Below are 26236 nucleotides of genomic sequence, written 5' to 3' on the forward strand. Positions count from 1 at the left end.
CTTGAGTACTCTGCGCAGTCTTGTCGCCTTTGTGCAAAGGTCCGCACACTGTGCAGACTGCTTGACGGATCATTTTCAGGTACCTATTTCTCTCGTTGCGCGCGCTTCAAAAGGACAAATTAACCCATAGCCACTTTGCAGCAAGACTTTTCAATGCAGTGAATCGCTAGTTTTATGCTCTTGGAGACATATGTTGCTCACAGCCCTCTCCCAACATCGTAACATGGGTCCAGGGGACTGTTCAAGCCGCATGTCCTCTGACTTGTTGGGATTCAAGCCATGAATGATGTCTTGCCGCACTTCGTGTGCCAATTGTTGATGTTTCTCTTATCATCGTTTCTTTAATAAATCGTCGATTGGGAATATTTGTCCATGAATTGCGAGCTTTGAGAGGCCGATTGTGGCCGTTTCACGAAATTCAAAAAACCGTGAATTTGAAAAAAAAAAAGTGCGTGTCGCGTCACACCTGCAGGTGATGGTACGTGAGTAGAAAAGTTGCAAACCAACCGCACAGAGTCCTGATTTTAGGGAAGCTGCGGCGTACGTGTGCCTAAGACGCACAAACGAAAGAGCAGAAGAATGCGAAAAAATGTAGCAAAGAAGAAGCCAATTAAAGTAAATCGTGCCAAAAGACTAAAATCTAAAGCGAATTGGACGCAAATATATGTCGTAACAGGGTCCTTCAATGATTGAAGCGATTGGAGGGCTCGAACAGGTCACGCCACCTGTACACGTTTGAGCAAAACACATGGGCACGCGAAAGTTGGCGCGAGATATTCGGTGGAAAAAAAAATTAACTCTCCGGTTCACTTTAGGTGTAGTAGCGATCTGACGGGCTAAAAGCCTTTTAGTAGAATAAAATAAATTGCCCACATTTCTATGGTATGCGTTAACTCTATGCACGTATGTCGTACACCATAGACAGAGGCTGATTCCTGCGTTTTAGCGTCCCGATGCATGCCCGATGGATGAAAAATTTTTGTACAATTACATTTTTATGTATCGCGTTAGAGCTGACCCTGAGCGACGCGGGCGCGAGCATTTCGGCGCGAGTGTAGCAAGCACGGGGAATGTACATACTTGTAATACTAGCACCGTTGCGCAACATCATAACAAAATAAATAGGCTTAGATTTCGTTTGAACTTTCGGTTTTGGTTTCAGTACAAAACACAACATAATTTTACTTGTTAGGTTTACGCCTAAAGTATTTATTTTATTATATTTATAAATATTTTTTTATTTTTTGTGGTATTTAGTGAAATATTTTATATTAGATTGTTGCATGTAGTGCACGCCAGAGGACGCCACCGATAAAAGGAGGAGTTTCCGTGGTTTCCGTGACTCACCGAGCCGCCCCGACTAACTTGTGAGTATTTTGACGTTCCTCTGAGCCCGAAACAACCCCTGTGAACTGTCTTTTCAACTTAATAGATCATCTTAAACGCATAGCAGTTAGTTTTAGTACAATTGTGTTTAATCGATGGGCAAACAACGGTACGGAGGCCTGTCGCCGGCGTTCGTGACCGGGCTCGGTGCATCGCGCTGTATTGCTTTGATAACCTAATCCGGAATTACGCGCAGGTTATCGCGTCTTGCTTTGACACTATTTTAAGGTAATATTGAGTCGCCTCGAACTTTAAACAAATTTTGTTTGCTCGACTACGCTGCTCACACTTGACTCCTCCTTAACCGAATTAGGGGCCTGGAATGGGCTGGTGCGCTTCGATTGCACCTTTCTACTCCTCCTGGAAGTGTCACCGACCTTATCAGTCTCCGCGGCGCGGGGGGAGAGGCGTACCTGAACATCTTGCTGGCATTTCTACGCCCGTAACTTCTCCTACGCGCATTCTGCTCTGGGTTAAGAGTTGTCGGCGCAGCTTTCAGCGTAGGCAGCCTGGGGGCAAAATCCAAGCCCACCTTGCGCTATGATTGCACGCGCGCAAACGGAAGTTAGTGGGTGACGCGGACATCTGTGCTTGACGAGTAGACTGTGCCTGTTGAATTTGCGGTATGCTAGCTTTTAGCCTTTAGAACAGACGTGGACAGAATCGGTCCACGTCTGTAAAGGACCGATTGCCGTTCCAGGCGTGGGGCCGCACAATTGGGTTGATAAGAATTCATCGCATTCAGCAGTGGCACGGAACGCCGCATCGCTTGATTAAACTCCACGCTTGGGTGTATTGTTACATCGGCTTCGTCGAGGTGACGTTGTAGGTGCGGATGACTGTGCTGGAATCTGCCAATCGGAACACAGAGGGGCCTGTTCCGTCGCCGTTAGCTCTCGAAGGGACATGTCTCGCTTAAGGAAAAGTCCAGTCATCTTACGCAAGCTCTGGGCCCGAACAGGCAGAAGGCGGTTTTGTAACGTAAAGTGCGTGTACCGGTAATTCTCGGAGTCTTCAAGAGAACAAAAAATAAGGGTGAGAGCTTTTAGATTGTTCAATAAGTCCTCTGCGTTTTGAACAATCGCTCATTTCTATTTGGTAGGCCCGGTTACTTGCGTTCTGTTACTTAAAATGCGTCTCAGTAATGAGGAGGTTACTTGCGAAATTGATAACGCCTACTTGCTGCAGCAGCGCCGGTCTCCGATATCCAGCTGCGCGCCTGTTTTTCTATCTCTGGGTGACAGCATTTCGGCGCCAAATTATGAAAACAACCCTGAGACCCTGTATCGTAATCGCTCGGTCAAACCGACGGAAAAAGACACTGGAGAGGGTGGCGTTATCACGTTTGGGTTGAATGGATGCTGGTCATACTTTGAAGGCTTTGGGTAGTTCGTGTCTGAACACTGCCTTTATATTTTCTTATTTTGCCTACTAATCCTTGAATGTGTTTCACATGAACGTTTTGTTTTTATAAATGTAAGGGCATTTTGCAGATTTTTACAGTTAAGTGAAATCTAATGTGAAGTGAGAAGCTAAGAGGGTCCATGAAGACCATATACATCCTTGTTTTATTTTTTGTCTCGGAAAACCTGCTCAACTCCATTCCGGTGATGAAAAACGTTGTCCAAATAAAACATCCTTATATTGATGAGCTTTCCAGCTTACCATTTACCAAACGTCACCAAGGATGTCATTTTGGAAAAAAAACTAAGTACTAATTATTGTTTTGACATAATGCTAGCATTCAAGTGGCACCGCTGTTAAAAAGAAGCAGAGGCACCTCTGAAATCATGCAGTGATGTTTGTAGCAGTAGATTTTGTTGAACTATTCCTAGCGATGCCATAGGGGGAATTTCGAAAGTGGGCAGCAAGTCACCACTCATTCATCCTTTATTTTTGTTATCTTACTAAATTGTTTGAAATTTTGACATAGAAACTTATCAAATGAACCGAACGTGTATTTTGCCTCCATTCTTCCTCCGACATGCTTACGTCATGCCAATTGGGCTCTTAGCAGCTTCAGCAACTTAGATGCGTTGTGTGATTACATAGTTTGTAATTTCATTCAAGATTATAAGCACCGCAGACATACCTGGAATAGTAGTTATGCCAAACGCTTACACGAAGACATCCATATGTTGCTGTTATGCTCTCTCTTGAACAGTGCAATCATTCTGCATTGCCGACTCCAAACTTCGTAGCAGTGCTTGAAGTAAACACCTGTAAGGGTGGATGATTGTTTTCATCTAAACACAATAGTGTGCCTTCGTGTCCTTATTTCTCTTTTGTGGCTGGAAACTCCACATTGCACCTGTCATATTCCCATCCAAATATTCGTGATTTGTATAAAAAATTCCTTCCTGCATCCCCCCCCCCCCCCCCCAATTTCCCGAATTTTCCCGGAACGTTGCTCAGTGGAAGGCATGTGACAACAAAAGTGATGGCTTGTATTGCTCGTGCACTCAGTCCCGACAGTTGGGGTACTCATGTACACATTGCGAAGAAAGAGTGAGAACAATCCTGTCTGCTATACACTTCGCAGTGTTGCAAATTTTAATTGAACAGACAATAATTAGAGCCATGAGGCTGCTGGTACGATTTCTAGAAAAAAAAATTACAGGGGGAATTGTCATATACATGCACAAGCTTTCCTGCAATACAGCGGGCGCTTTTAAAGCGGGCATTATTACTATGTTTAAATGCATTGCTGGGAAAACCTTTATTCAGGCTCTATATGAGCGGTCTGAAATCAAAGTAGAATGGCCCGCGGTATGAGACCCCATGAATCCCTACGTAATGCTGTACACCAAGGCCCTTTTTAAAGTCGTCTTCACACCTAGGCACTAATGCATTGCCAGGAAGACATGGTTGGGACAATGTAAGAGAGAGAGTGAAAGACTTTAAAAACAGTCAAATATCAAATTGGGAAGCCCCTAGCGCTTTTTAAATAATTCCATAAAACCTCGTGCATTGCTGTGGATCCCTATAAACATTGGGTAACTGTAAAGGCTGCTTCACTACTACACACTCATGCGTTGCCGTGAAGACCTTTTTTTCTTTTTTTTTTTTCAATCGCAATGAAAATGAAAATACGAGGTGTCTGAGGCCTTTTATTTAGAATGCTTTATTGCGCGGCGAAAGTGTGACGCATCAAGCGCCACAGACGGAACAGACGGGTTTCCGAGTCGAGTCCGCATAAAAACGCTTAGTTAGGCCTTGGAAAGATCGTGCGTGCCGTTGCGAGGAATGTAACAGGTCTTGTTGAAACGCACCGGGGTGGAGGGTGGGAGAAGGAAACGTGACACCCCGGTTGAGACGGAGAAAGGGGGAACTTGTTATGCGGCCCTGACGCAACTTGGCACGTCTTGGCGACCCTGTCGCCAAGGGGCGCGGGTTGCAGGGAGCACCAGCATCTCGGTATAGCTCCGGATGTGCCACTCTGACCCCGGCGCGTCGCTCAGGGGAGCAGCTCTTTCCTTTTCGTTGTTGTTTTGACTTCCACGATGGTCTGGCCAGCAATTAACGGTATGTAATGATTGGGCTGTTTGTACTCGCAGTTTAGCTTATCCGCGTATTTAAGTCACGCACTGGGTCAGCTGGCCTATTCGGAACGCGGCTGATTGGTCACTCACTGCGCACGCTAGTCGCGTGTTGGCGGGAGAAGCTACGATGCCCTACCCCTTCAACACAACCATATACCCCTCTTTGCATATTGAATTGTGTGGCTGCGTCAACTGCACGAGCTTATCGTTGGGTGCACCAAATTAAAGTGGTATGTAACATTCATTTGTGAGCTCGCAAACGCTTTGTGTCGCACAGCTATGGTCTCCTCGTTAGTGACACGTGATAAGGCACGAACAAACTTGTCTAATGTGGGAGACTGGGCGTGTACATTGGCGCCGTGAAAATGAAGGCAGTTGTTAAACCAGCCACTTTTTTTTTTTAGTTTACTGCATCGGAACTGTACTAGCTGTGTAGCACCCTATTCGGCAAATTGTCAACCGCTGGCTTTATCTGCTCTCTCTCTCTCTCCCTCGCCGCAAAACAACAGATGGCTTATCTGCATAATAAAATGCAGTACATGGACAGTGAGACCCTCAGTTGCTTTCGGCCAGCTTGAAAGGCAAAAAATTACTCCCACCTCCCCTCGCGGGAACCCCTGTGTAGATGCGACGCATAGGGGGTTCCGTTGTTGTTTCCGTTAGGTTGATTCTCCCATCGCGTGAAACGTGCCGTGAACCCCCTGCCGCGGCTATGACGCAACGTGGCGCGGCTATGACGCGACATAATCCAACACAAACCACTTTAATCCAATCCAATCCAATCAAATCCAATCCGATGCCCCTCGCGAGAGAGTGTTCGCTATCGGAGAGGAGAGGGGGTGAGCGGCGGAGAGCGCAGCTCGCGCGGCGAGGAGGATGGGGGATGGGTGTGGACGGACAACGACAATGCCGTATGGAGGGACAAGGCGAGTGAATGAGATGCCGTCGCATCTAATAATAATTTGTAAGGGTGTGACGAAATGGATGGACACTGCGACAGACGAATGACTGGCGGGCAGTGTTCGCCGCAGACTCGCGAATCGGTTAGTTGCGAGCGGAACCTGTGCGCAACGCCGGTTGCGTACGAGCGTCGCAGTTTTCGCCGCCTGGCCGCAACCCCGTGGTAAGCTGAGCGTGGGTAAATGTCTTGTGAAGCAGGCTTGTGTCATTTCTCCCTCACACCCTCCCGGGAAAATCTCGGAGAAGTATTTGTCTCCGCAGTTGGAGCGCGCCTTATCGACCACCTTTCCATTTCAGAGCCGCTCATTTTGTTCAGCCAACCAGCCTTCTCTGAAAGGCTAAGATTGGGCAAGTTGGGGAACCATTTCTGGTTACAGCGCGAAAAAAAAAAAAAAAAAAAAACGACTCGGACGCATACGAGTTCCGTTCCGTTTGTTCACTTTGCAAACTTCGTTCCCATCACTCGTCGGCATCCGTGTTTTTTTTTTTTTTTCGCATGTTCCCAAGAAAGTATAGCTGGTCATCGTCGTCAAATAATTTTCTTTATTATTACTGTCAGTGTGCATGTAATGGAAGCAAGTTCCTGGTCCTATTCCGTACCTGTAGCGCACCCGGTAGCGTCGACGTCCATACCTTTTAAAATACAATAAAGGGCAAATGAAAGCAAATCAAAAGACGTATGTTCTGTACTTTGTTCGTCCTTTGAAGCTAAGTACCGTGAATGACACCGAGTCAACGCAGGAGGCCACGGGGTCATTCGTGCTTGTCGGCACGTATATCGCCTGGAGAGGCGTTGTTCCCCTGTTATCTACCTTTTTGAAGTGAGAGCTGGAGTACCTCTTAACCACGGCCGCTGACCGAAATGGAATTCTGATGCAGCGGCCCCTATAGGAGTTTTTTTTTTTTTTTTTTTTAGATGCGACGCATCTCTTGCTCTGAGGCATGTCCCTCCTGCGTCGTCGTCGCGCCGTCCGTCCGCATCCCTCCTCCGTTCTTCTCTCCCACAGCTGTGTGTAACTCTCACTCCGGCTCAGCATACCACAGCTGGCGCGCTTGTTTGGGCGCGCTTCGCTGCGTAACGCTGCATTAACAACTGGTCCAGCGCGCGCAAGTGCGCGCATGCGCGACTCTCCTCCATTGTCTCCTCTCCTTCAAGCGCTGTGAATATAAAGCGGGTATCGCGCTGCGGCGGTTCAGCCAAGCGCTCGCTCTCGCACTTGACGTGACCTTGCTTGACTACTTAGTGCTTGACTTGATTCTTCCGATGAAGACGTGATGGAAGCGATGGTCCCTTCAGTGAGTGGTGTGACACAACAATTACGCCCATCGTCCCGCGTATAGGAACACCCGCATGTGATGGAAATGCATCATACGCGTTCACAACACGTTTCACGCCATTTAGATAATCAACCCAACGGAAACACCAATTGAACCCCCCGATGCGTCGCATCACACCAGGGTTCCCTCGCGGGAAGATAGGCGTAATTTTTTTTTTTCGTCTGCTTTAAGCTATCAGCGACATGTGTACTTCTCACTTTGAAACACTATACCGCTATGCGTGCAGTTTGTTTTGGCCATTGGAAACATCCAAGTACTAGCTTTCTAACGCCATCAAACGTCGGCAGCCTTGAAGGTCAATTTGTATGTTGGTCGGTCGGGGAGATGAAAAAAAAAAAAAAAAACGGGCAGAGAAATATACACCTAAAATGACGATGCTAGTAGAACCGTCGCGCCTGGCTTTCCACGCCAGATGAGAAGAAAACAAGATAAAATAACTATACAAATGGGAATATATCGGATGATGCGCACAAAATTCTCAGTCGCGCATGGAATAAAGTTTTTCAAATCCTGTCGAGTCCTGTGCTTGTATACGTGTGCCAGCCTGGGTACTCGCCGTCGATTTAGGTCCAGGTTTGCGTTTTCTTTCGTTGTTTCTTTCTTTTTAGTAGTGATAAATAGTGATAAAGGAACGGTATATACCGCGCGAACGTTTTTAAATCTCTTCGAAGCGGAGGAACCCGCTATACGCTGTCTAGACAGGGTTTCCGGTGCACGTCAGGGAGAATCTCGATGGGAGCGGGGGGTGCGCATTGTTGCAGAGTCGTCTGAGAGGTGCCGTTGCACCCGCCGGAGTGGTAGCACGCGTGAAGAGACTTCCTGCGCGGTTTGCCGGCGGAAATAACAGCGGCGTCGACGACACGCGCGCGCGCTCATGTAACGCTGCCGTCGTCGTCAAGGGGTGCGGGAGTTCGAAGTGCCGTTTTGGGGGCACTACGGTACTACTACACTACCGTCTCTGTCGGGAGGCTTGTCGCCGGGTGGCACCGAGTGTGGAAGGTGCGACGACCCTCCCCTGCGCCCACTCCGGCCGGAGGAAGCTAGGGTGACCCCGTTAATTAAGCCCTCCCTGCTCTTCGAGGACAAGGTAGGCATATCAAGATGGCGCGTTGTGACCGCTACCGATGGCGTCCCCTCATGGATGACGTATTTCAGGGTGCATTCGGTCATCTTATTATCGTATGCTCAGTTACATCGGAACGTTTTCTTTTCTCGGAAAATGGCGTTTACAGCGAAAACTAGAGACGGACGAAAAATATGCACACAGGACGATCGTTAGCGGTCGTCCTGGGTGCATCCGTCATCGTCCTTGTCTATTTTCGTTTGTAAAATGTACCCAAATCCAAAATAACTGGCGCGGCATCCATCCTCAGCCGTTTGATATTCGCTCAGCATTTCGAGTTATTGGGCACAGCCGACTACTGTACCGATAATCTTCGAGACTTGCGGGACCGAAAGGCCATATCGAATTGCGGTGAACGTCAATTATTTAAACAAATGACGGCGAAACGAAGCAATTAAAATTTATTTTGTTACTGGAAATATGCTTTTCATTTTTTGTTCTCGGCTCGCTCAGCATCGGGCTCAGCTCGCGCGGTGCTACGCTGGTGCTAAGTGGGCGTCCATTTGTCTTGGCGCCGCCTCTGCTCTGATCGGCACGTAATTCCGCACAGTAAAATGTTTCCGACTCCCGAGCGCCGGTTTCGCCGTCTACCTAGTCTCGTGGGTTCTCCCTACTTTTTACAATCCTGCGAGGTGGGCGCATAGCGGAAATAGTTCCGTCCTTGGTTAAAGGGCGAGGTCACCACTCGGCATGCTTTCATCCTCTTGGACGGTATTCATGGTATTCATTAGATATATCCGCGCGTACGCCTTTGCCGAATGCTCGTCGAAAATGTTTGTGCAAACCTGAATGTTACCGCACATTCGGTCACGTCAGACCGATTTTTTGTTCTAACTGGATTCTTTGTAAACGTGCTGTGGTCAAAAAAAAAAAAAAAAAAGAACACGAGTACATTCGGACCCGTTGTATAATCCGACTCCCTTTGCGCCTAGAGCTGGTTGCAACTGAACGGGTTTTTAACTGGGTGCCGCTGTATACTCGCTCCCTAGAGTTCATATCGTCCGCGGAATTTGTAGAGTTCGTGTAAACAGATCAATACAAACATATGCCAAACCTATTCCTGTCCTAAAGCGTGGCTGCGCAGATGCGCGTGTTCGCCGCAAGCGCGTACATGATCCGAACGGTCACGCACAACTATAGAATGGCGACGCGGAACTGGGATTTAGAGCACGCACATTGCGGAATTTAGCTTAGCAAACGTCGGCCATACAGGAAAGCGGCATATTTGCGAGAACAGCTATCACCGCATAAATGCATCCTCACCGCGCCATCATTTTGATCTCAACGAACCAAATCTTCAGTTAAATGTATTGTGGTCTACTTCGTTGTGTACGCTCTTCGTCTGTTCTATGGTTGATTCGGACATTTGCTGCTCGTATGTTATTAGAAATTAGAACACGGCGGCTGACACATATTCCCGTATGAACCTAATGATCACGCGCCGTTTTCTCTTCGGCGATAGCAAAAGGTGTTCCTGGAGCAGCTTTTTTTTTTTCTTTTTTGAGGTAATTCTTACTCTGGCGCCGTAAGCGCTTACCAATGGAAGTTTTGTAAAGAACCTTGTTATTTCCGGGGGCGCGCCTTGTCGCTTCCTCGGCGTCGCAGCGTGGCTTGTCCTGCAAGGCGGGAATGAGCTTCTCCTCTGTCCTCTCGTTCGGCCCGTTGGTGAAGTAAACTCGTTGCTCTCTGTCGAAACCTTGACGATACTCCGACATCGCGAGACTAAGCTATGTTTAATGCGCTTCGTATTTTCATCACATGTACCCGGGGTTTTATAACCTCTCTAATACAAAGACACAGTCCGCAGTCCAATTTTGGAGCCAAAATTTCTCTCGGCCAAAGCCTAGTTGGTGTCCGGCCCGTTTTCATTTTCACCGATCATCCACTGCACACCCGCCTCTCTCATGTTGACCATTGCCCACCTTGACTCCGTGCCCTTCCCCGCTGAAGCCCGGTGTTCTCGAGGTCTGTTCATAGGAATGTAGCTCGGAGTCCGTAAACCCGCCAGTAAGGTTTGGTTCGTTGTTGAGGTGGGTGGTGTCGTCGTGGAGGATGGTGAAGGACCCGATGACGAGACGAGGCGAGTAGATGATGAAGAAAAAGTCTATTTACACTTATTTATAGGAGACTTCGAAGCATAGATGAGACAAGAAAATGAAAACTGGATTACAATTAAAAGGTGCCGCAGCGCACAAAAAGCAAAAAGGGTATCGCGGCATGATCCCTGATGGGGCCCGGGGGCCAGAAAGGGTGCCGAACCGCCGTGCGGTTGGCGAGAAACTCGTGGGGCTCTGGCGCGCAGAAACTGCCACGAGAGTAAGTCTTGATGTGACCGCTCTTGGCCGCAGCCCCGCATGCAGTCGTAAGCGAAGCCGCCCCCGCACAGCAACACATGTACCGATTAGGATTTTGACCCCTGCTCCCCCTGTCCGCCGCCCCCCGAAGGTCGGGAGGAAACGAGTCTTCCCAAAAGCCGCGTAGAAGGTCGCCGGTGGGGCTATAGTCCGCCCCAAATGGCTGCCACTCCGCCGACGGCTTGGGTACAGGGCAAAGCGACGAGAAGGGCGGAGGGTCATCGCCCCGACGGGGTCCACCGGCGCTGGCATCACTACACCGCCGTTGTGCATAGCAGCCATTAACCACAATGGCTGTCAATCAACAGTGCCGCTGTCACTGCCTTTAGTTGTCCAAAGGAAGGCTGCCGGTGTCTCTTGCCGCCGTACAACTGCGATGCGCGCCTTCACTTTGTCACCCTGCCGTCGTCGGGCTTGGTAACGTCCTTGCGCTTCCTTTTTGAGCGATCCTTGTCCAGACGGACGCGCCGATTGTGGAACAGGGCTTTTGTACTCCCACGGTAGCTTTCCCTAAGCGGGCGTAATGTTAGAGGCGCCGGGTGATGGGGTCAAGCATCCCCTCGCGCCACTCCGCTCGTCGCCATCCGGTTCCAAGCCCTTGTGTTATGGTGGCTAGACTCTAGCCACCATACTTGTGTCACCTTGGCTCGTTCGGCGGACGCTGCACACGTGCGCGAGCCGGACATTGAAAGGTATTTCGTAGAGAAACCCTACAGCGGGTTTCTCTGCCGCAAGCAGACTTCTTTCCGACAAACGGAAAAGCAGCATTTCCACGAAAACTAGTGAAAAACACGCTGTGAATTCGGCTCAGGGAAGGAAACGGTTGAGCCACAAACACCAGGCATGGGCGACAGTATCCGCCGACACCACGGCGCGCTAGGACGGAGGTATTTGTTGAATTTTTAAAGGCAAAAATTTTCTTCCCTACCAAAGCATATGCGACCCGAGCCGCTGAAACCGCCACCCCGGCGAAATAAGCGATAAGTTACTGCTGACCGAGAGGACCCAAGCACCGAAATGGGGTGCAGCAAATTGCAAGTGGCAGGCCGGCAGCAGAGCACGAAGCCAGTGTACAGCGATACCTGGCGATACTGGCTTCCGTGTAAACGGAGCAAACAAACCTCGCGTGCATTTTTTTTTTTTAAATCCCACGTTGACCACCAAATGAGCCGCCTTCTTTTTTTTTTTTTTTTTCGAAATGAACCTAATCCACAAACCAAAACTAAGTCACATAAAACTGCACTGCCAAGAAAATCCCGGCAGCTTTCCCCTAAAAAAATGTGGCAGATAAATAGTTACTTCGTATTGAAAATGAGCCAGACCCTGCTGTGGCGCGGATCAAAATGAGCCAAATTCATTTGCCCAATGGGATTTCGCGTTTGATGTGACGTTTCAGGCTGTTTTGTGCGTTCTTGCATCATTTTTTTTTTTTTTTTTTTGCTTTTGAGTGCTGGCTTATCATAAGTTCAGAGAGCAATGAGGAGATCGGGAATTGATCTGCCGCCACACGTCTACAATAACGTGAACGGAAGTGAACGAAATGAAACTGAGAGGTGTGATACTATCATTTTATCTCGTCTGTCTCGTCCTTACGAAGTAAATCTGGTTATTATTATTGTTATTACTCCCATATTTCCCATTTACGTACCTAACAAATTAGCTGCCGCTTACAAGCCATGGCAAGCCATGGAAGATGATATGAGCGCCAGGCCAATGCCGTTCGCGGCCAAGCGCGCCACGCATTCGCAATGGGGCTCTCGCTTGCTATCGGAGCGGAGCGTGAAAAACGGTCGGCTAAAACTCGCTAGTGACACTAAACTCGGGGACGTATGTTCAGTATATGCTCCAGCCGGACATCGAGGAAGGAGCCGCGTTCGTCGGCCCTTCCAGCCTTGTGGGCAGGAGGAGTGGCGGCGGGTTAGGCTTAGCTTCACCCAAAATCGTTGAAAGTCAAAATTTGCACGTACAGGGTGTTGCGACGATAACTGGAACACTTTAAAAATTTTTCCTGAGCGATCCACCGCTCTGTTCGCGCTCAAACTTCACACAAAGGTCGCATTTTGTGGTCTATTTTGTTTGACACCGGGAACAACAACGGTAGTTACCTGTTTATTCTGAAAATAAATAAAAACGATTTTCGCCTATGGGAAAATGGCCGCTGATTTGGACGTGCGAGCCAGCGCAAGTTGATGTTGGAACGACGGAACCACCTGCAGAGTGAAACGCATGTTTGGGATTCACGTACGGAGCCAAATGGTGCAGCAGACGATCAGAAAATGCACCTAGAAATGAGCTAACAGACGATCAGAAAACCCGGTTTTCGGGCTCGCACGTCCAAATCGCCGCCATTTTCCCATAGGCGAAAATCGTTTTTATTTATTTTCAGAATAAGCGGGTAAGTACCGTTGTTGTTCCCGGTGTCAAACAAAATAGACCACAAAATGCGACCTTTGTGTGAAGTTTGAGCGCGAACAGAGCGGCCGATCGCTCAGGAAAAATTTTTAAAGTGTTCCAGTTATCGTCGCAACACACTGTATGTGTAACGCTGCACTTCACCAGTACGTCGGTACCATTTTTAACTAGGAGGAAACGCAACGTCCGCTGCAGAGGCCACAATTAAAAGCGAAGCAGACTTGAGTGCCATTCACACAGGTGGCGATCGCAGCGGCCCCCTGCTTACAGCGGGGTGAATAATGTTCTGTGCAAGTGAGCGTGTAACCTTGCGTGGGTAGAAATTCAATTTTAGCTAAGGTAGCGGGATAATGTCCGCCGCTGTTGCGAGCAAGAGTGCAGAGAAGAGGAGTTGCCGCCCTCCCGCGCCTATCAGATTGCGCACATCGGGAGACAGGAACAGTGATATCTTTCCTATCACTGTTCCTGTAGAGCGCCCGGCGCTGAATGACTGTTGCGCACCATCCCGCCCCGATGTTCCTCCCGCTTCATACGTCGCTACGCTGCCGGATTGCGAGAGTGCGGCCGGTTTTGCCGCGGAACTCGGGTGGTTGTGTAATACCCGTAGCGAAGTCGTGGTCGGCTTCGGAAGCCCTCAATGTATCCTCGCGGCGAAAGAAACAAAAGCGGGGCCGTGTCTGGCTGCAGTGTTTCCGCTCGAGGCACATTTCCCCTTTCTTGTAGCCGAACACGACCGGCAGAGAGGACGAGGAAAAAAGGGGGCTTCCTTTATACGCCGCCGGGTCAGGTCGTCTGATGCCTGCTTCATTCCGCTCGCAGGCCGGCTGCACCCTTTGTTTTTGCGACTTAGCCCTGCGAAAGGCTTCTCACGTTTTTACCGGCCTTTGTTATTTATTTTACTTTCCCCTTCCCCCTCATACCTCGTCGTGGACACACACAGAGGGAATTTGCTTTTGCAGAGAGGTCGGCAGGAGAACGCGTGCAACGAACTTGTAAGGATGATTTGTGTCCCGCCTAGACTTGGGATAATACTGCCTTTTGGGTGTCTCCGTGCTCTTTCTTGCTAAAGGAATGACTTGTAAGCAGTATTTTATTGCGCTGCGTCGAATGGAGTCACGTAGTGTAAGACATCAAGCTGCTTCTGCCAACTGTTCCAAGTCGGGCAGCTGGACCAGACATCACTTTTGGGGTGAGGGGGGGGGGGGGGGGGGGTAGGTTAACGCAGACTTTTGGTGATCTCTGCCGTCCTGGAAAACTGCTCGATGTGTAGCACTGCGCTCTCAAATTTATGCTTCTTGGTAGGTCTGGGTAACAATCGATTAACAGTTCCGGCCTCGCCGCGGGCGGCTTGGTAAATTCTCGCACCTGTTCACCGGGGAATCGCGCGCGTGCATACGACAAGAATCCTCGTACAAGGGCGGTAAATCGAAGAGGCCGACTTGCAGCGAACTGAGCGAGTTTTGCAACTGAAAGCAACGTCAGTGCTGAGCGAATAATTCTTTAAGCTAGTGATCGGTTGAACTCCCGCGAGCCCAAGTGTACCAAGCGTGTCCTGCTTATAGTCCTCCAAATTTTTCCCTCTAGAAGCCGCCAGTTTGGCTATTGATAGCCAAACTGGCAACCATCGTGCGCCACCAAAATACTGAAACATTTTCGGTCGCGGGAAAGAAAACAAATGAATAATAAAATATATAAAACTGAAAATGAACTTCCGAAATCGGAAAGTTCTACTTACAGCGTGATTAGAGGCAAGAATTGCAAAAATAATCTGAAAGTTAACTAATGAAATTGCGAAAGTGTGTGTAGTAATTCAATTCCCTCACGAGATAAACTCAATAACAAAAAAAAAAACTGTAAAGCCCGAAATAAGCTTGCAAAATCATAAAAAACTATCAAATCCAGCTCCCTCACCCGAGTGATTAAAAAAAGAACGACTGTGTTTAGAGTGACGTGTTTCTTCAATGCCACCAAGAACACGAATAAGGTTGGTGAAACGGTGAAGAAATGTAGGAATGCTTGCGCGTTAGTTGACAATTCTCAGAACTCCTGTAGATTTTGTGTGTGTGTGTGGTAGTAGCGTGATGTTTGGGCCACACACAAACTCTCAGGGCCACCGAGTCGTTTGCAGGAGGCAAGCGTTTATGCGAGCCGCATCAAACAGGCAGCTTGAAATACTGGCTTATATCTCATTTGCGCGGGATTGCGCTTCTCTTTAGTGAGGCAAGCGAAACCGGCGAAACGTCGCGGGAGAGAGAGAGAGAGAGAGACGGAGTTTGAGTCACATGTTATGGCGACTTTGGGTGGAAAGGAAACATTCGTCATCGGGCGTGCCCGTTTTACGCCCCCCGAATAGCCACGGGGGCAAAGTGCTCCCGTTCAAAGTCGAGGTCGCACGTCCCGTTAAGCGTGCCGTCCCGGTTTCGGAACGCCGCCGATTATTGGAAGACCTTTAAGCAAAACAAACAGCGACCGAGAAAACCGGGTTCGCTCGCGGGAAAAAAAAGAGCAAGAACGTCAGGTGCGTTCACCAGCGCGCGCGCGCGGCGCGCATCCCGGCTTTTGTTTTTTCATATACCGGTTTCGTCGTCTTCGCGCGAGAGCAGGCAGCAGCAGCAGCGGCGCTAGCGGCGTCGCTTTCTCTCGGGCGGCGGAAGCTCTGTGTGTGTATTTTGGGAAGGGCCCGCACCCCCCTGCCTCGCGCGCACGGCCTGCTCCGGGGGGGACGTGTCGCTAGCAGCAAAGCTGCTGTGCAAGGCTTCGTCGACGTCAGCGGGCAGTGCAGGACCCTGTGGAACGTCGCATACGCGGCGGAAAAAGGGATCGCGCCCTTGACTCTGGACGAACAGGTCTGCCGCCGCGCGAGTCGACCGGTGTGTTTAGCGCCGCCGCGTTCGAACGGTCGTCTGCCGGCGCCGCCACCTCGGAGTCGTCCCCGCCCTGCCGCCTCCGCCGCCGCTGCTCGAGCCTTGGATAGATGTCTGAAGACCGACTCAACGCTGTGCTTACTCGGCTCTCGGGTCTTCGGTCAGCGCGTGACCATCTCGGTGAGCGCACGCATGCCGTAGCGTGAGTGGCGCAGGCGAGCCGAATCGTGTTGCCTGTCAGCCGCTGAATGTCGTCTGCTTCCGTCGGCAGCCTGTCCGGTCCTTGGAAGGCGCGCGTTATCGCGGGGCCGGTTGAGTCACGCATCCTGAGGTGTGGTTCTTCTATCGCTTCCCGCTGTGCGCGGCCGTGAATTCATTTAGTCGCTTTCGTTCGGACGAGGGCGGTCAGCGTAACAGCTGAGCAACTTGGGGCTGCCGCTTGTTGCAAGCGTAAGTACAGTTCACGCGTGTCGCCAAAAAGGCGCTTTTGTTTTGCATTGTTTTGTGCGCTTCTTGCTGCTTTTGGCCCGAGCCGGCAGCTGCACCTGAAGTTGGATACTGCGTGGGGCTGCCAGGGAAAAATAGAAGCTGTCGCTTTCCTCCACTTTTTCTCGTCCGGCCGGTCGGGCTAGCTGGAGGACCGTTCCCTGAAGTCGTTTTATTTTTGCCACTGTCCCCTAGGATAGCGCTTGTGCAACGCAAGTCCTGCGGCAGGTGGCGATGACAGTTTGTTCGAAGGGACGTTTTGTTGTCATAAAGGAGGCTATGGCTGTGTGCATTGCTCCTTCAACCCCGCTCTTTTTTTTTTTTTATTCATGCCTTTCCCCCCGTGTTTTCGTAGTAAACTTTTCATTCCCAGGCACGTTTTTTTTTTGTTTTTTGTTTCTCCTTCGTGTGTGCAATTCTCTTGGTGCGCATACCTGCGGATGTTGCCCGTTATGGTCGGTTGAGACCGGATGCAGGTGGTAATGTAGATGCGTAAGCCCTGTTTCATACGTGGTCTCGTTCAACAAGCGGTGCCTCGGGAAGCCATATTGACATTTTTAAATAACTTTCTATTTGAGCTATACCTGACTGCTGAGAACCCTGGGGAAATGATGCTGCTATTGACTTGTGCACTTGAAACACCGATATGGGCAGGAAGTCTCGTGCTTCGCTGCATGGGTTACACCAGACAATGTTGCTTGTTTGAAAATGGACCAGGTTTACGTGGTTTCTTGTTTTTCTGAAAAAGAACATTGAGTTGTCATTTGGCAGTGACAGCAGGCATTCTTGCACTGCTCTTTCACATTAATACCATTTGGTGTGAGTGCATTCTTACGTAGTGTGCAATGACGGCCTTGAAGGGAATTGAATGCATGCTGTTAATAATTGACCTGCCTCGCTGCTGGGAGGCACCTGCAAATGGAAGCACAAGCTTGCTTGTGACAACCTGGTTGATCGGCACAAAAAACAAATTTTTTATAGGTGCAGATAAGTGTTGTTACCAGTTAACTTTCAATGTGATTGGTGCAGCTTTTCTGCTCAGCAGATGAAAATCCTCCACAGTACAGTAAATTAGAGGAAGACTTCCATCATTTTGTTTGTGACACGTGCATAGTAACAAAATGGATAGTTGTGCAGGTTGGTGGGTGTTCGTGTTGAAAGGGTACAGTGCAAGCACGGGACTGGCGCCCGTCCAGTTGCGAGTCAGCGCCTGACCTGTGTCTTCTTCTTCTGCCCATCGTCTGTTTGCGCGCTACCACTTCAAGATGAACACGCATAGTGACACCCACCCTGCGTGCCATGTCGCCGACAGTGCAGCTAAAGTGGCTGCCCTGCATATTCATTCTGAAAGACAAAATAAGATCTCCGTTGGGCGCATTTAGAGTGATCAGTAAGGTGTTTCAGAGCTGTAAATTCTTCCTGTGAAGTTTATTTTAGTTTATTTGGCCAAGACAGTTCAATACGAAAAAAGTCCTGTACTGCAGCAATGTGACGCATTTTGGTATACTTTGAACGCCAATTAAAAAAAAAACTACCTTCGATTTTTTTCTACACCTTTCACAAATTAAAGCCAAGGTTGCTCTCTCTATCACCTACATTATAAATACCTTGCACTATTTTTGTTGTTTTGCAGCTATAAAGTGCCAAATATGGCCTTGTTAGCAGTATTGCGGTTGTAAGAAGCTTGTGGCTGCAATGTAGGGCGAGAAATGGCCATTACAAAGAAAAAATCAACAAATAAACATCGCGGTGAGCATGCTTTATGAACAAAGTAGCCAGCATTTTAACAAGGTGTAGAAAAGTGCCCCAAGTTCAAGCTAGCGCTCTCGCTCTTCTGGATGAATCTTCTCATGCACTACTGAATGCTGTGTGCGCACTGTGTGGGCCCACTCGCATATGCAGGGTTGGTAAGGGGAGATCTGGACCTTTCGGGAGCAACCGGGGAGCACAGGCTATGGCTATGTCCAAGCTGAGTCTAACTTGCAGTTTGAGGGAAAGCGGGGTGGGGGTCTGAAGATGGCAGCTGAACTTCCTGCTGAGTTTCAGAAAGATATGATCTCATGCTTCCCAGCAAAAAGTATCAAACAAAACGTACAACCATGACCTTAGCCACCATGAGCGATAAAAGGATCTGGCTCTACCTAAGTACAGTATCTGCCTGATCATCGCCTGTGGCCATTGGCAGATGGAGGGTCCGGATGTCCTGACCCCCCCTCCCCTTTAGTTTTGTAATTGATACCCCAAAAAGATGACCTCTCAGGTCTGGTGGATTTTTTTTCTATTGTATTTCTGGTTTTCCAAAATTTCGGTGAATAAAAAGAGATATTGTACTCCTTGCCCTCCTGCTTATCACTATCATCATAACTGATAGAAGCCTTCCCCCCCTCAGAAAAAACCTGGATCCGCCCCTGCCTGTGGTGATTCACGTACATCGACGAGCCAGAGGAGGCTAATATCCCAGGAGTATTGAGCAGCGCGGGCTTTGTGCTGATTATTTGAGAGGGCATAAGAAAAAAATTGTCTCAAGAAGGAACTTTCCTAGCGTGAATGATCTGGACACTGGAACAAAAGACCCCTGTCCTCCGACTAACCGGCATGTACATCATGGCCTGTATTGAAGGTTGCCAGACATGGATGCCACCCGGGACTGTTAGCATCTGAAACCCTTTGCTTGCCGCAAACCCACTATTGACCACTTGGATCAGCCTCACTGCCCTCCTGCTTCATGATCACGTGAACGACAGTGACGACGTACGGCCTCTTCGGTGCTAAGGGCTCTGCAGTAGCATATAGTGCCGCAGAGATCATCGGGAACCCGTTTAGGTGTACTTAAATTTTCAGTGAATAGACAATTGCCCAAGGGTGCTATTCCTGAAGTTGGAAGACAGAGTGACTACCAGATTAGAAAGCTGAAATGCGTATAGTTCGGACATATTGGACAATTTGCAGTCTTAGTTCATTAGACATTCTTGTATCACTCCATGACTCCGCTGTTTTTCATCTGAAATATTACAGCAATCATTTAAAGCCCTGAACCTAAAAGCCAGGTCTCAAGTTGCGCGACTGAGACCGCACCAATCGGTAATTATATACACCCCCAAACATGGGCTCAGAAGCCGGAGCCTAAACAAAGCATGCCCAGTGCAATGTTTTAGTGATTTTCTCTTTGTAACAGCCATTTCTCGCCGTACATTGGTGTCATAAGCTTCTTACAAACCACTTGGGTATTTCACCACAATACTACTAACAAGGCCATATTTGGCACTTTGTTGCTGCAAAACAACAAAAATAGTGCAAGGTATTTTTGATGTAGGCGATAGAGGGCAACCTTGGCTTTAATTTGTCAGTTTGAAAAAAATCAGACAATCTCTCTTTTTTTTTTTTTTTGCTTTCAGGATATACCAAAATGTGTACAGGTACCTTGCTGCAGTACAGGGCTTTTTTCGTATTTGACCACACTTCCGTATTTGAACTGCTTTGACCACATAAACTAAAATTTGCATGAAGATTGAACGGTAGAAGAATACGACTAAAAATTTCAAATACCTAGCTTGTTTAAATTCTGAAAAAAAGCCCCCACATTTGGGCCTTTCAAAATTTTCAATACTTTTTTCAATTTGGGAATTTTTTTTAATGGAATTCGCTCTGCAAGCCAAGCACGAATATGTTAAACCATTTGAGAGTATGCAAAGTCTTTACATAAAGAGTGAGGGCTATAGCTGCAGTAGTTTTTGTTTTACAGCGGTAGAAGTTTACAATTTTCCACAAGCCGCTCAATGCTCCAGTGACCTAGCCAGCTTTCGGAATTTTTTTGAGAAAGGGAAAAGGTTCTTTCCACAAAATCACTTCGCGTATGTTTTCCCCTGTGCACCTATATACCTGTGTGCACCTGTGCACCTGTTTTCCCCTATATAAAATTTTCATCAAAATTATCCTGTCCGATCTCTCGTGAAAACACCCCTGGGACACTTGGGCCTAACACAGGAACAGCCCGGGAGGCTCCAAGTGGGGATCATCATTGCACCTGAAAGGGGAAAGAAAAAAAAAAAACAGTTCAAGGTATAACATTTTAAAAGAAACTTCATGAGACAGCCCTGAGCATGCTTTTCTGAGGCTTTGTTGGGAGATTAGTGTTCGTATACACCTAAAAAATATTTTTGCAATATAGCTGCCCTGAATTTACAAGCACAAATAAATCAAGTGGAAAAAGCAAAAGGAAACTTTCCCCATTTTCAGATAGGTGCGTGACCACTTATTCTGGAGTGTACTTGAGTTGATCCCTGAATTGACACACATTGATCATCTTTTGAAGCTCCTCCGCCTTTTAGAGGAGGGTGTTTGAGCACTTTGGGGGTTCACCAGGGATCGTTTACCATTGCCTGGGCTGTGGGCTCGGATTCAGAGATTGTAGAGTACTGTGGTGTCCAGCTGTTCTTGTCGGGGCTCGAAGACATCTGTTCCCTTGGTGGGATAACCGTGCAGGCAGTGGGATAACCATGTCGGTGCCCGAGCTGGCCGCGCTGGTGGACCGCCTGGAGCAGGTGGCCTTCCGGCTGGAGCGCTGCGAGGGTCAGGGGCTGGGCGGGGGAGGCGGCGGATCGCCCACGGCCCGCCTGCTGCAGCGGGGCACCTCCGTCGAGCTGGTCTCGGCCTCGGTGCAGGCCTTCGAGGCCCTGCTCAGCGGACCCGTTCGCGCCTACCTGGCCCTGAGCAAGACCATCGGCGGGGACGTCCAGGCACATGTGCGAGCTCTCTCTCTCTCTCTTTCTCTCTTTCTACGTCGTCCCTCTAAGGGGCCATGAAGACAAAATACGACTTGAAAGAACTTGCCTTTGATAACTTGCTCAGCTCCATGTCAGCCACAAAAGACCTTTTTTTAATGAAAAGAAAAGGAATATTGCCTCAGTGACATAATGTGGGCAGGAGTGGCGTAACGTGGACCAGCTCTGAAAACATGGTTATCAGTGTGTTATCTGCACGTTTGCATTCAAGGGGTGCCATCAAACGTAACTAGGGGCCCCAATATAATCACTCAGTCCCGCTTCAGGTCAGCGGTTGCCAGCCGCACAAACAAGATTCTGGGGCATCATAGAGAAATCGCTGGAAAGTAGCTGGGGAGTCACCACTGCTTGATATGTTTCCTTTAATATCTCCATTATTTGAAGTTTGTGATGAAATTGGTGCCATTGGTATCAAAACAAGAGAGGCTTTTTAATGAACGAAACCTGTATTTCGTCTTCCTGTCCACTTTAATCCTTGCACTTCGTAATCTTTCGTGCACTGGAAGGACTGGCAATGAGTGGAAAAGCGCGAGAGGCGGTAGAAGAAGCATGCATTAAAGTTGCCAATTGTGAATTCATCAGCATTGTAGGGAACCAAATGTGGGGAGAGAGGCAGCCAAAGCAGCTTTCAGGTAGATCTTATTTGTCATACGGGATGGTTGCAGGATTTCTCAATGTAGCAAGAATGGCACAAAAGAAGATGAGGTGCATTAAATGCCTTGAAAGCCATTTCTTTGTTAGCTACATCTTGTTAATCGTTTTGACTGAGAGGTAACCAGTAGTTAGTAGTAAGGTTTGCAGTCCTCTTAGGGCCTCTTATGAAGTCTTAGTGGCCCTGCAGGAGCATTAGGAGGTTGGGACCCAACTGGAGTAAGCCATTCCAGGTTGCTTGAGCTTCTGCTTCAGAATTAAAGCTTGCAGTGGTGAGGTGTGAGTGGAGTGTTCTGTTTTGTGTAGTGTTCCCCACCAGTCTTCGCGTGTTGTGCATGTGTTATGAGAAATATTTGTAATCTACATTTGGAGTGTTTGAACAATGCCTGTGCGAAAATTAGGCTATAGATAATTGCCTATGTGGCAGCTCACCCATACATAGTCGTACGCATCTCATGCGTAACTCACCGTAGAGGATGTTAAACATCTAGGGCTCAACTGTGGAAAGGGGTAATGTAAGAAGAATAACGAGAAGCTTGCCGAAAGTTATCAATTATGACTGCAATTATGCATTTATGGCTTTCCTGACTGATGTTCTGTGCGCATGGTTTGCAACTGCTGCTGTCGTGCCATCATATGCGAGAGCTTGTTACAAATTGTCTGGAGAACCGCCATGTGCTGCAAGGCTCCTGTTGTACGGTGATGAATTCTTGCTTGAAATTGGGTGGTTTTAAGAAAGGGTGCTCACAGTTCAGATTTGTTCGAGTATAGACATACTTATACTAGGAAGTCCCAACACGACTTCAGTAACCCATAATAAGCAAGATTACGAAGCTTTCATTCCTGGCCAGTGGCATTTTCAAATCAGTGAACACAGATGGCTTTGCGTGAGGCCGTTATTGAAGGGTATTTTACGTTCCAGTGACAAGGTCTAAGAATGTTTTGAGCACACACTATTTTTCAGGAGGATGGCTGTATTGATGCAATCCCCTACTCTTTCACCAAGGGGTAAAGACGGCTTGGTGAGGTCCTGCTTTTTAGTACAAATGCACACAAATTTGCACGCTTTTAACATCAAAAATGCTGCTTGACCTGATGGGACATCCATGAGGATAGTTGGGAATATGTCAACAGTGTAGGATGCAAGAAGTGCATGTGCAGTGAGTGTGCAAGAGGCGTTCTGCTTTTCTGGCCCTTCAGGCAAGCATGGTGGAGCAGGCACTGATGCTGCAGCGGCAGTTCCTCGGTGTTGTGGCCAAGTCCCAGCAGCCTGACAAGGTACGGGAATTCTTCTGCGCTTTGGATGTTACGTGTACTCCTTGCTTCAAATACTTGTCGTCTTATACAGTGTCTTTCTCTTGCTCTGTTTAGCATGGTCTCATGGCCCTCCTGAAGCCAACATCCGATCAGATTCAGGCCATCCAGGTATGGGTTGCTTGGCAGCATTTTTCAATAGCTGTCTGTAACAACTCTTCTTGGCATTGCAAGTCAAATGCTGTGTTCTTTACGAAGCTAGAGTTGAAACTTCACGAAGTGCTTACAGCTCTTGGGGACGAACACCGGAATTGGATACCAAAAGTGCGATGCTAGGCATCTTTAATGTGACCACAAATTGCTGAATGAACAAGTCTCGTTCACTGGTTTTCATCTTTGCTAAGGCCTTTAATTGTGCAGTGGTTGTTTTATGCATGGAAGATGTTTGGCTGCTAAACAGTAGCATTGTTGTAGATACAATTTTCAATACATGAACCTACTTGAAGAAGCTTATTGGGAGGAGCTGTGCCTCTTCAGTGAGACACCTTGGGCGTGAATGAGTTGCTGCTGCTTCCACGGCAGTGCTGCTGACGCCTTTTCCTTTTGCGTTTGCAGGATTACCGGGAGAAGCACCGGACCAGCAAGCTCTTCAACCACCTGTCGGCCATCAGCGAGTCCATCTCGGCCCTGGGATGGGTGACTGTGGTAAGCGTCGTTCTTCATTCCACAAGGAGCAGGATCGTCAAGGTTGTGTGAGGGAAACAGGCTGATTGCTGCTCTTGGCGTTTCCATCAACATTCAACAGGCCCCTGCCCCGGCCCCTTTCATCAAGGAAATGAATGACGCCTGCCAGTTCTACACTAACAGGGTCCTCATGGACTACAAGGAAAAGTGAGTTCTCCGATGTTCTCCTTGGTGCATTCATTTGTTATGCTTTCAGACGGGAGGGAAGCACAAAAATGCTTGTGTTCATTCATACCTAAGCCCCATACTGTGGAATGCCTTAGAGCAATGATGCTGGCTTAGGAAGCAACATCCCTGCCAGGGTGTCGGAATGGAATAAAAACAGGAACCAAAAAACAAAAAAAAACATCTTTGGCTGGACAAAAATGTGAATGAAACTTTATTTCGTGCAGTAGCTAAACTGAAAAAAAATTCATTGGTTATTTGGTTCGGGAAAGTAGCTGATCTCCAGTAAGCTTCATTCAGGATTCGGTCGGGATGAGAGCAGTTTCAGTTCTTTTCAGGCATTGGTCACAACTGTTGCATACATACCGTCGTTCGTTCATCTCCCGGGATTTCGGCCCCACTATGTCGCGACTACAACACCTTCGGTAAGGGGAAAAGAACTGTATTTACATTAGAATCACAAACAGAACCCCTCAGATCGCCGCCATCGTTCCTCATCGTCCTCTTCTATGAACATAAGCACTTCATTTTTTTTCTCCTCGGGGAAAAAAGTTCCGACGACTTCATTGCATTGAGGTGGGAGATTGGCACTTGTTTGCTGGCATAAAATTGCTTTTCATCTCGCTGGCACTATCTCTCCTTCGGCAGGCTTGCTACCTGCTTTCATATTCCTCTGCAGCCTCGATGCTCAGTGCTTATCCTTCCACATGACCACCACGCACAGCTGGCTGCAAAGCAAACGTTGCGGCCATTTTGTTCGTTTGTTTATTAACATGCCTACTTCCTCCTGTGCCATCATTGTTCAGAAACACGACATAATTATAAAGAAGGGGAAAGAAAATTTGTTTGGCATTATTAGTCGCATACAGATTGCACGGGAAACATTGTGAGTTGGTAACAAAGCACACAGCGTTGTTTTGAATTGCCTCCAATTTATTCATAAGGATTATAGTTCATATGGTTCATAATTTATTCATAAGGATTATACCAAACCAAGGCAGCATACTCGAAAATTGAGCGCATGCGCACCGCCCATTGGATTTTCAGAGGCTTGGAGTGTTTGCACCTAACAGGTGCACATCTCGTACCATTGGGGTGTACCAAAACAAATTGCTCTCAGATTTTTCATCTACGACAGCGTGCTAAACAAACCTACGTGCCGATTGAGGACTGCCAGCATGTAGTTTCCCGGTGCCGGGGTGGAAACTTGGAGCATTATTTTCAGCTGCGTCACCAAGAGTGCTGAGATGTCCTCAAATTTTTGTGTGTGCAGTTGAGCAATTTAATGACCTACACGTTTTACAAAAAAAAGTAATGTACATCACTTCATGTTTTTTAACATTATTTTAGAATACTCTCTACTCCAGATGGAGAGAACCCAAAGTGTTGTGCACTGTTATGAACCATAATTTTTTTGTTCCGGAGCTGAACCGGAATGGAACTTTTATTTATGGAACTAAGAGGAAAATCGAATCAAAAACTTTTTGTTCCGGCACTGATCCTTGCTGATGCATTTTAAGCTCTGGTGCCACCCTTCCTTTGCCAGTGAGGTGAGGTTGTGTGCTTGTGTTCTTTTCTCAGGTGAGCAATACTGTGGCCTGCTTTTAATCCAACAGCATTCTTAATTTATTTCCTCCAATTTTCGGTATGTCTGGCCTCATATAAAATTTGCAGCCTTGCAAGTGTCCACTACCTACAAGAAGAGTAGGTGCTGGAGAGGAAATAGCAGCAGCCCTGTCTCGTCATTTATACGGCACTTAGTGGTGCTCCACCTGAGGATGCCCCCACATTTCATTGATACTGCATGGTGCGAGTGTGCCCAGTTTCCTTTTTGTTATGTGACATTTTAACAGAGCAGGTCGATGGGAGGGGGGCCATGGGCCAGGGACTAATCGTGGCAGGTTGGTTGAGGCTGATCTTGAAGCTGTCCGAGTGGTGAGCTTTGCTGTCTGTGGACAGCAACCTCCCCCACTCTCCATCTCTGCACCGTTTTTTGTGCCTGCCAGTCTGGTTTCGAGGCATGTGAGATGACTGCCCCCTCCTCAATCATGCAGAGACAAGACCCATGTGGACTGGGCCCGTTCGTGGCTCACTGTGCTGTCGGAGCTCCAGGCTTTTGTCAAGGAGCACCACCTCACTGGACTCGTGTGGAACCCCAGGGTAACTATGCTGATGT

At 48.2% G+C, this 26236-nt stretch overlaps 1 protein-coding gene across 4 annotated transcripts in view; it reads left to right on the plus strand.

Moving 5' to 3' along the window:
- Positions 1-1284: 1284 nt before the first annotated feature.
- Positions 1285-26236, plus strand: part of Capt (adenylyl cyclase-associated protein 1) — a 34277-nt gene continuing 9325 nt past the window's right edge. The window contains exons 1-7 of one of the 4 annotated variants that reach the window (XM_077703543.1): positions 1285-1367; positions 20948-21207; positions 23098-23175; positions 23269-23322; positions 23767-23856; positions 23957-24042; positions 26115-26220. In XM_077703543.1, coding sequence (XP_077559669.1) covers positions 20962-21207; positions 23098-23175; positions 23269-23322; positions 23767-23856; positions 23957-24042; positions 26115-26220 — 660 coding nt within the window. In that variant the 5' untranslated portion in view covers positions 1285-1367; positions 20948-20961. Of the gene's footprint in view, positions 1368-8294; positions 8314-15715; positions 16160-16283; positions 16430-20947; positions 21208-23097; positions 23176-23268; positions 23323-23766; positions 23857-23956; positions 24043-26114; positions 26221-26236 lie in introns of those variants that run through there. The other 3 variants (XM_077703545.1, XM_077703542.1, XM_077703544.1) reach the window with 3 other exon arrangements.

The sequence above is a fragment of the Haemaphysalis longicornis genome, unplaced genomic scaffold (genome assembly GCF_048455015.1).
Source record: "Haemaphysalis longicornis isolate Haplotype H1 unplaced genomic scaffold, Haemaphysalis longicornis Haplotype H1 scaffold_3, whole genome shotgun sequence".
Taxonomy (NCBI): Eukaryota; Metazoa; Arthropoda; class Arachnida; order Ixodida; family Ixodidae; genus Haemaphysalis; species Haemaphysalis longicornis.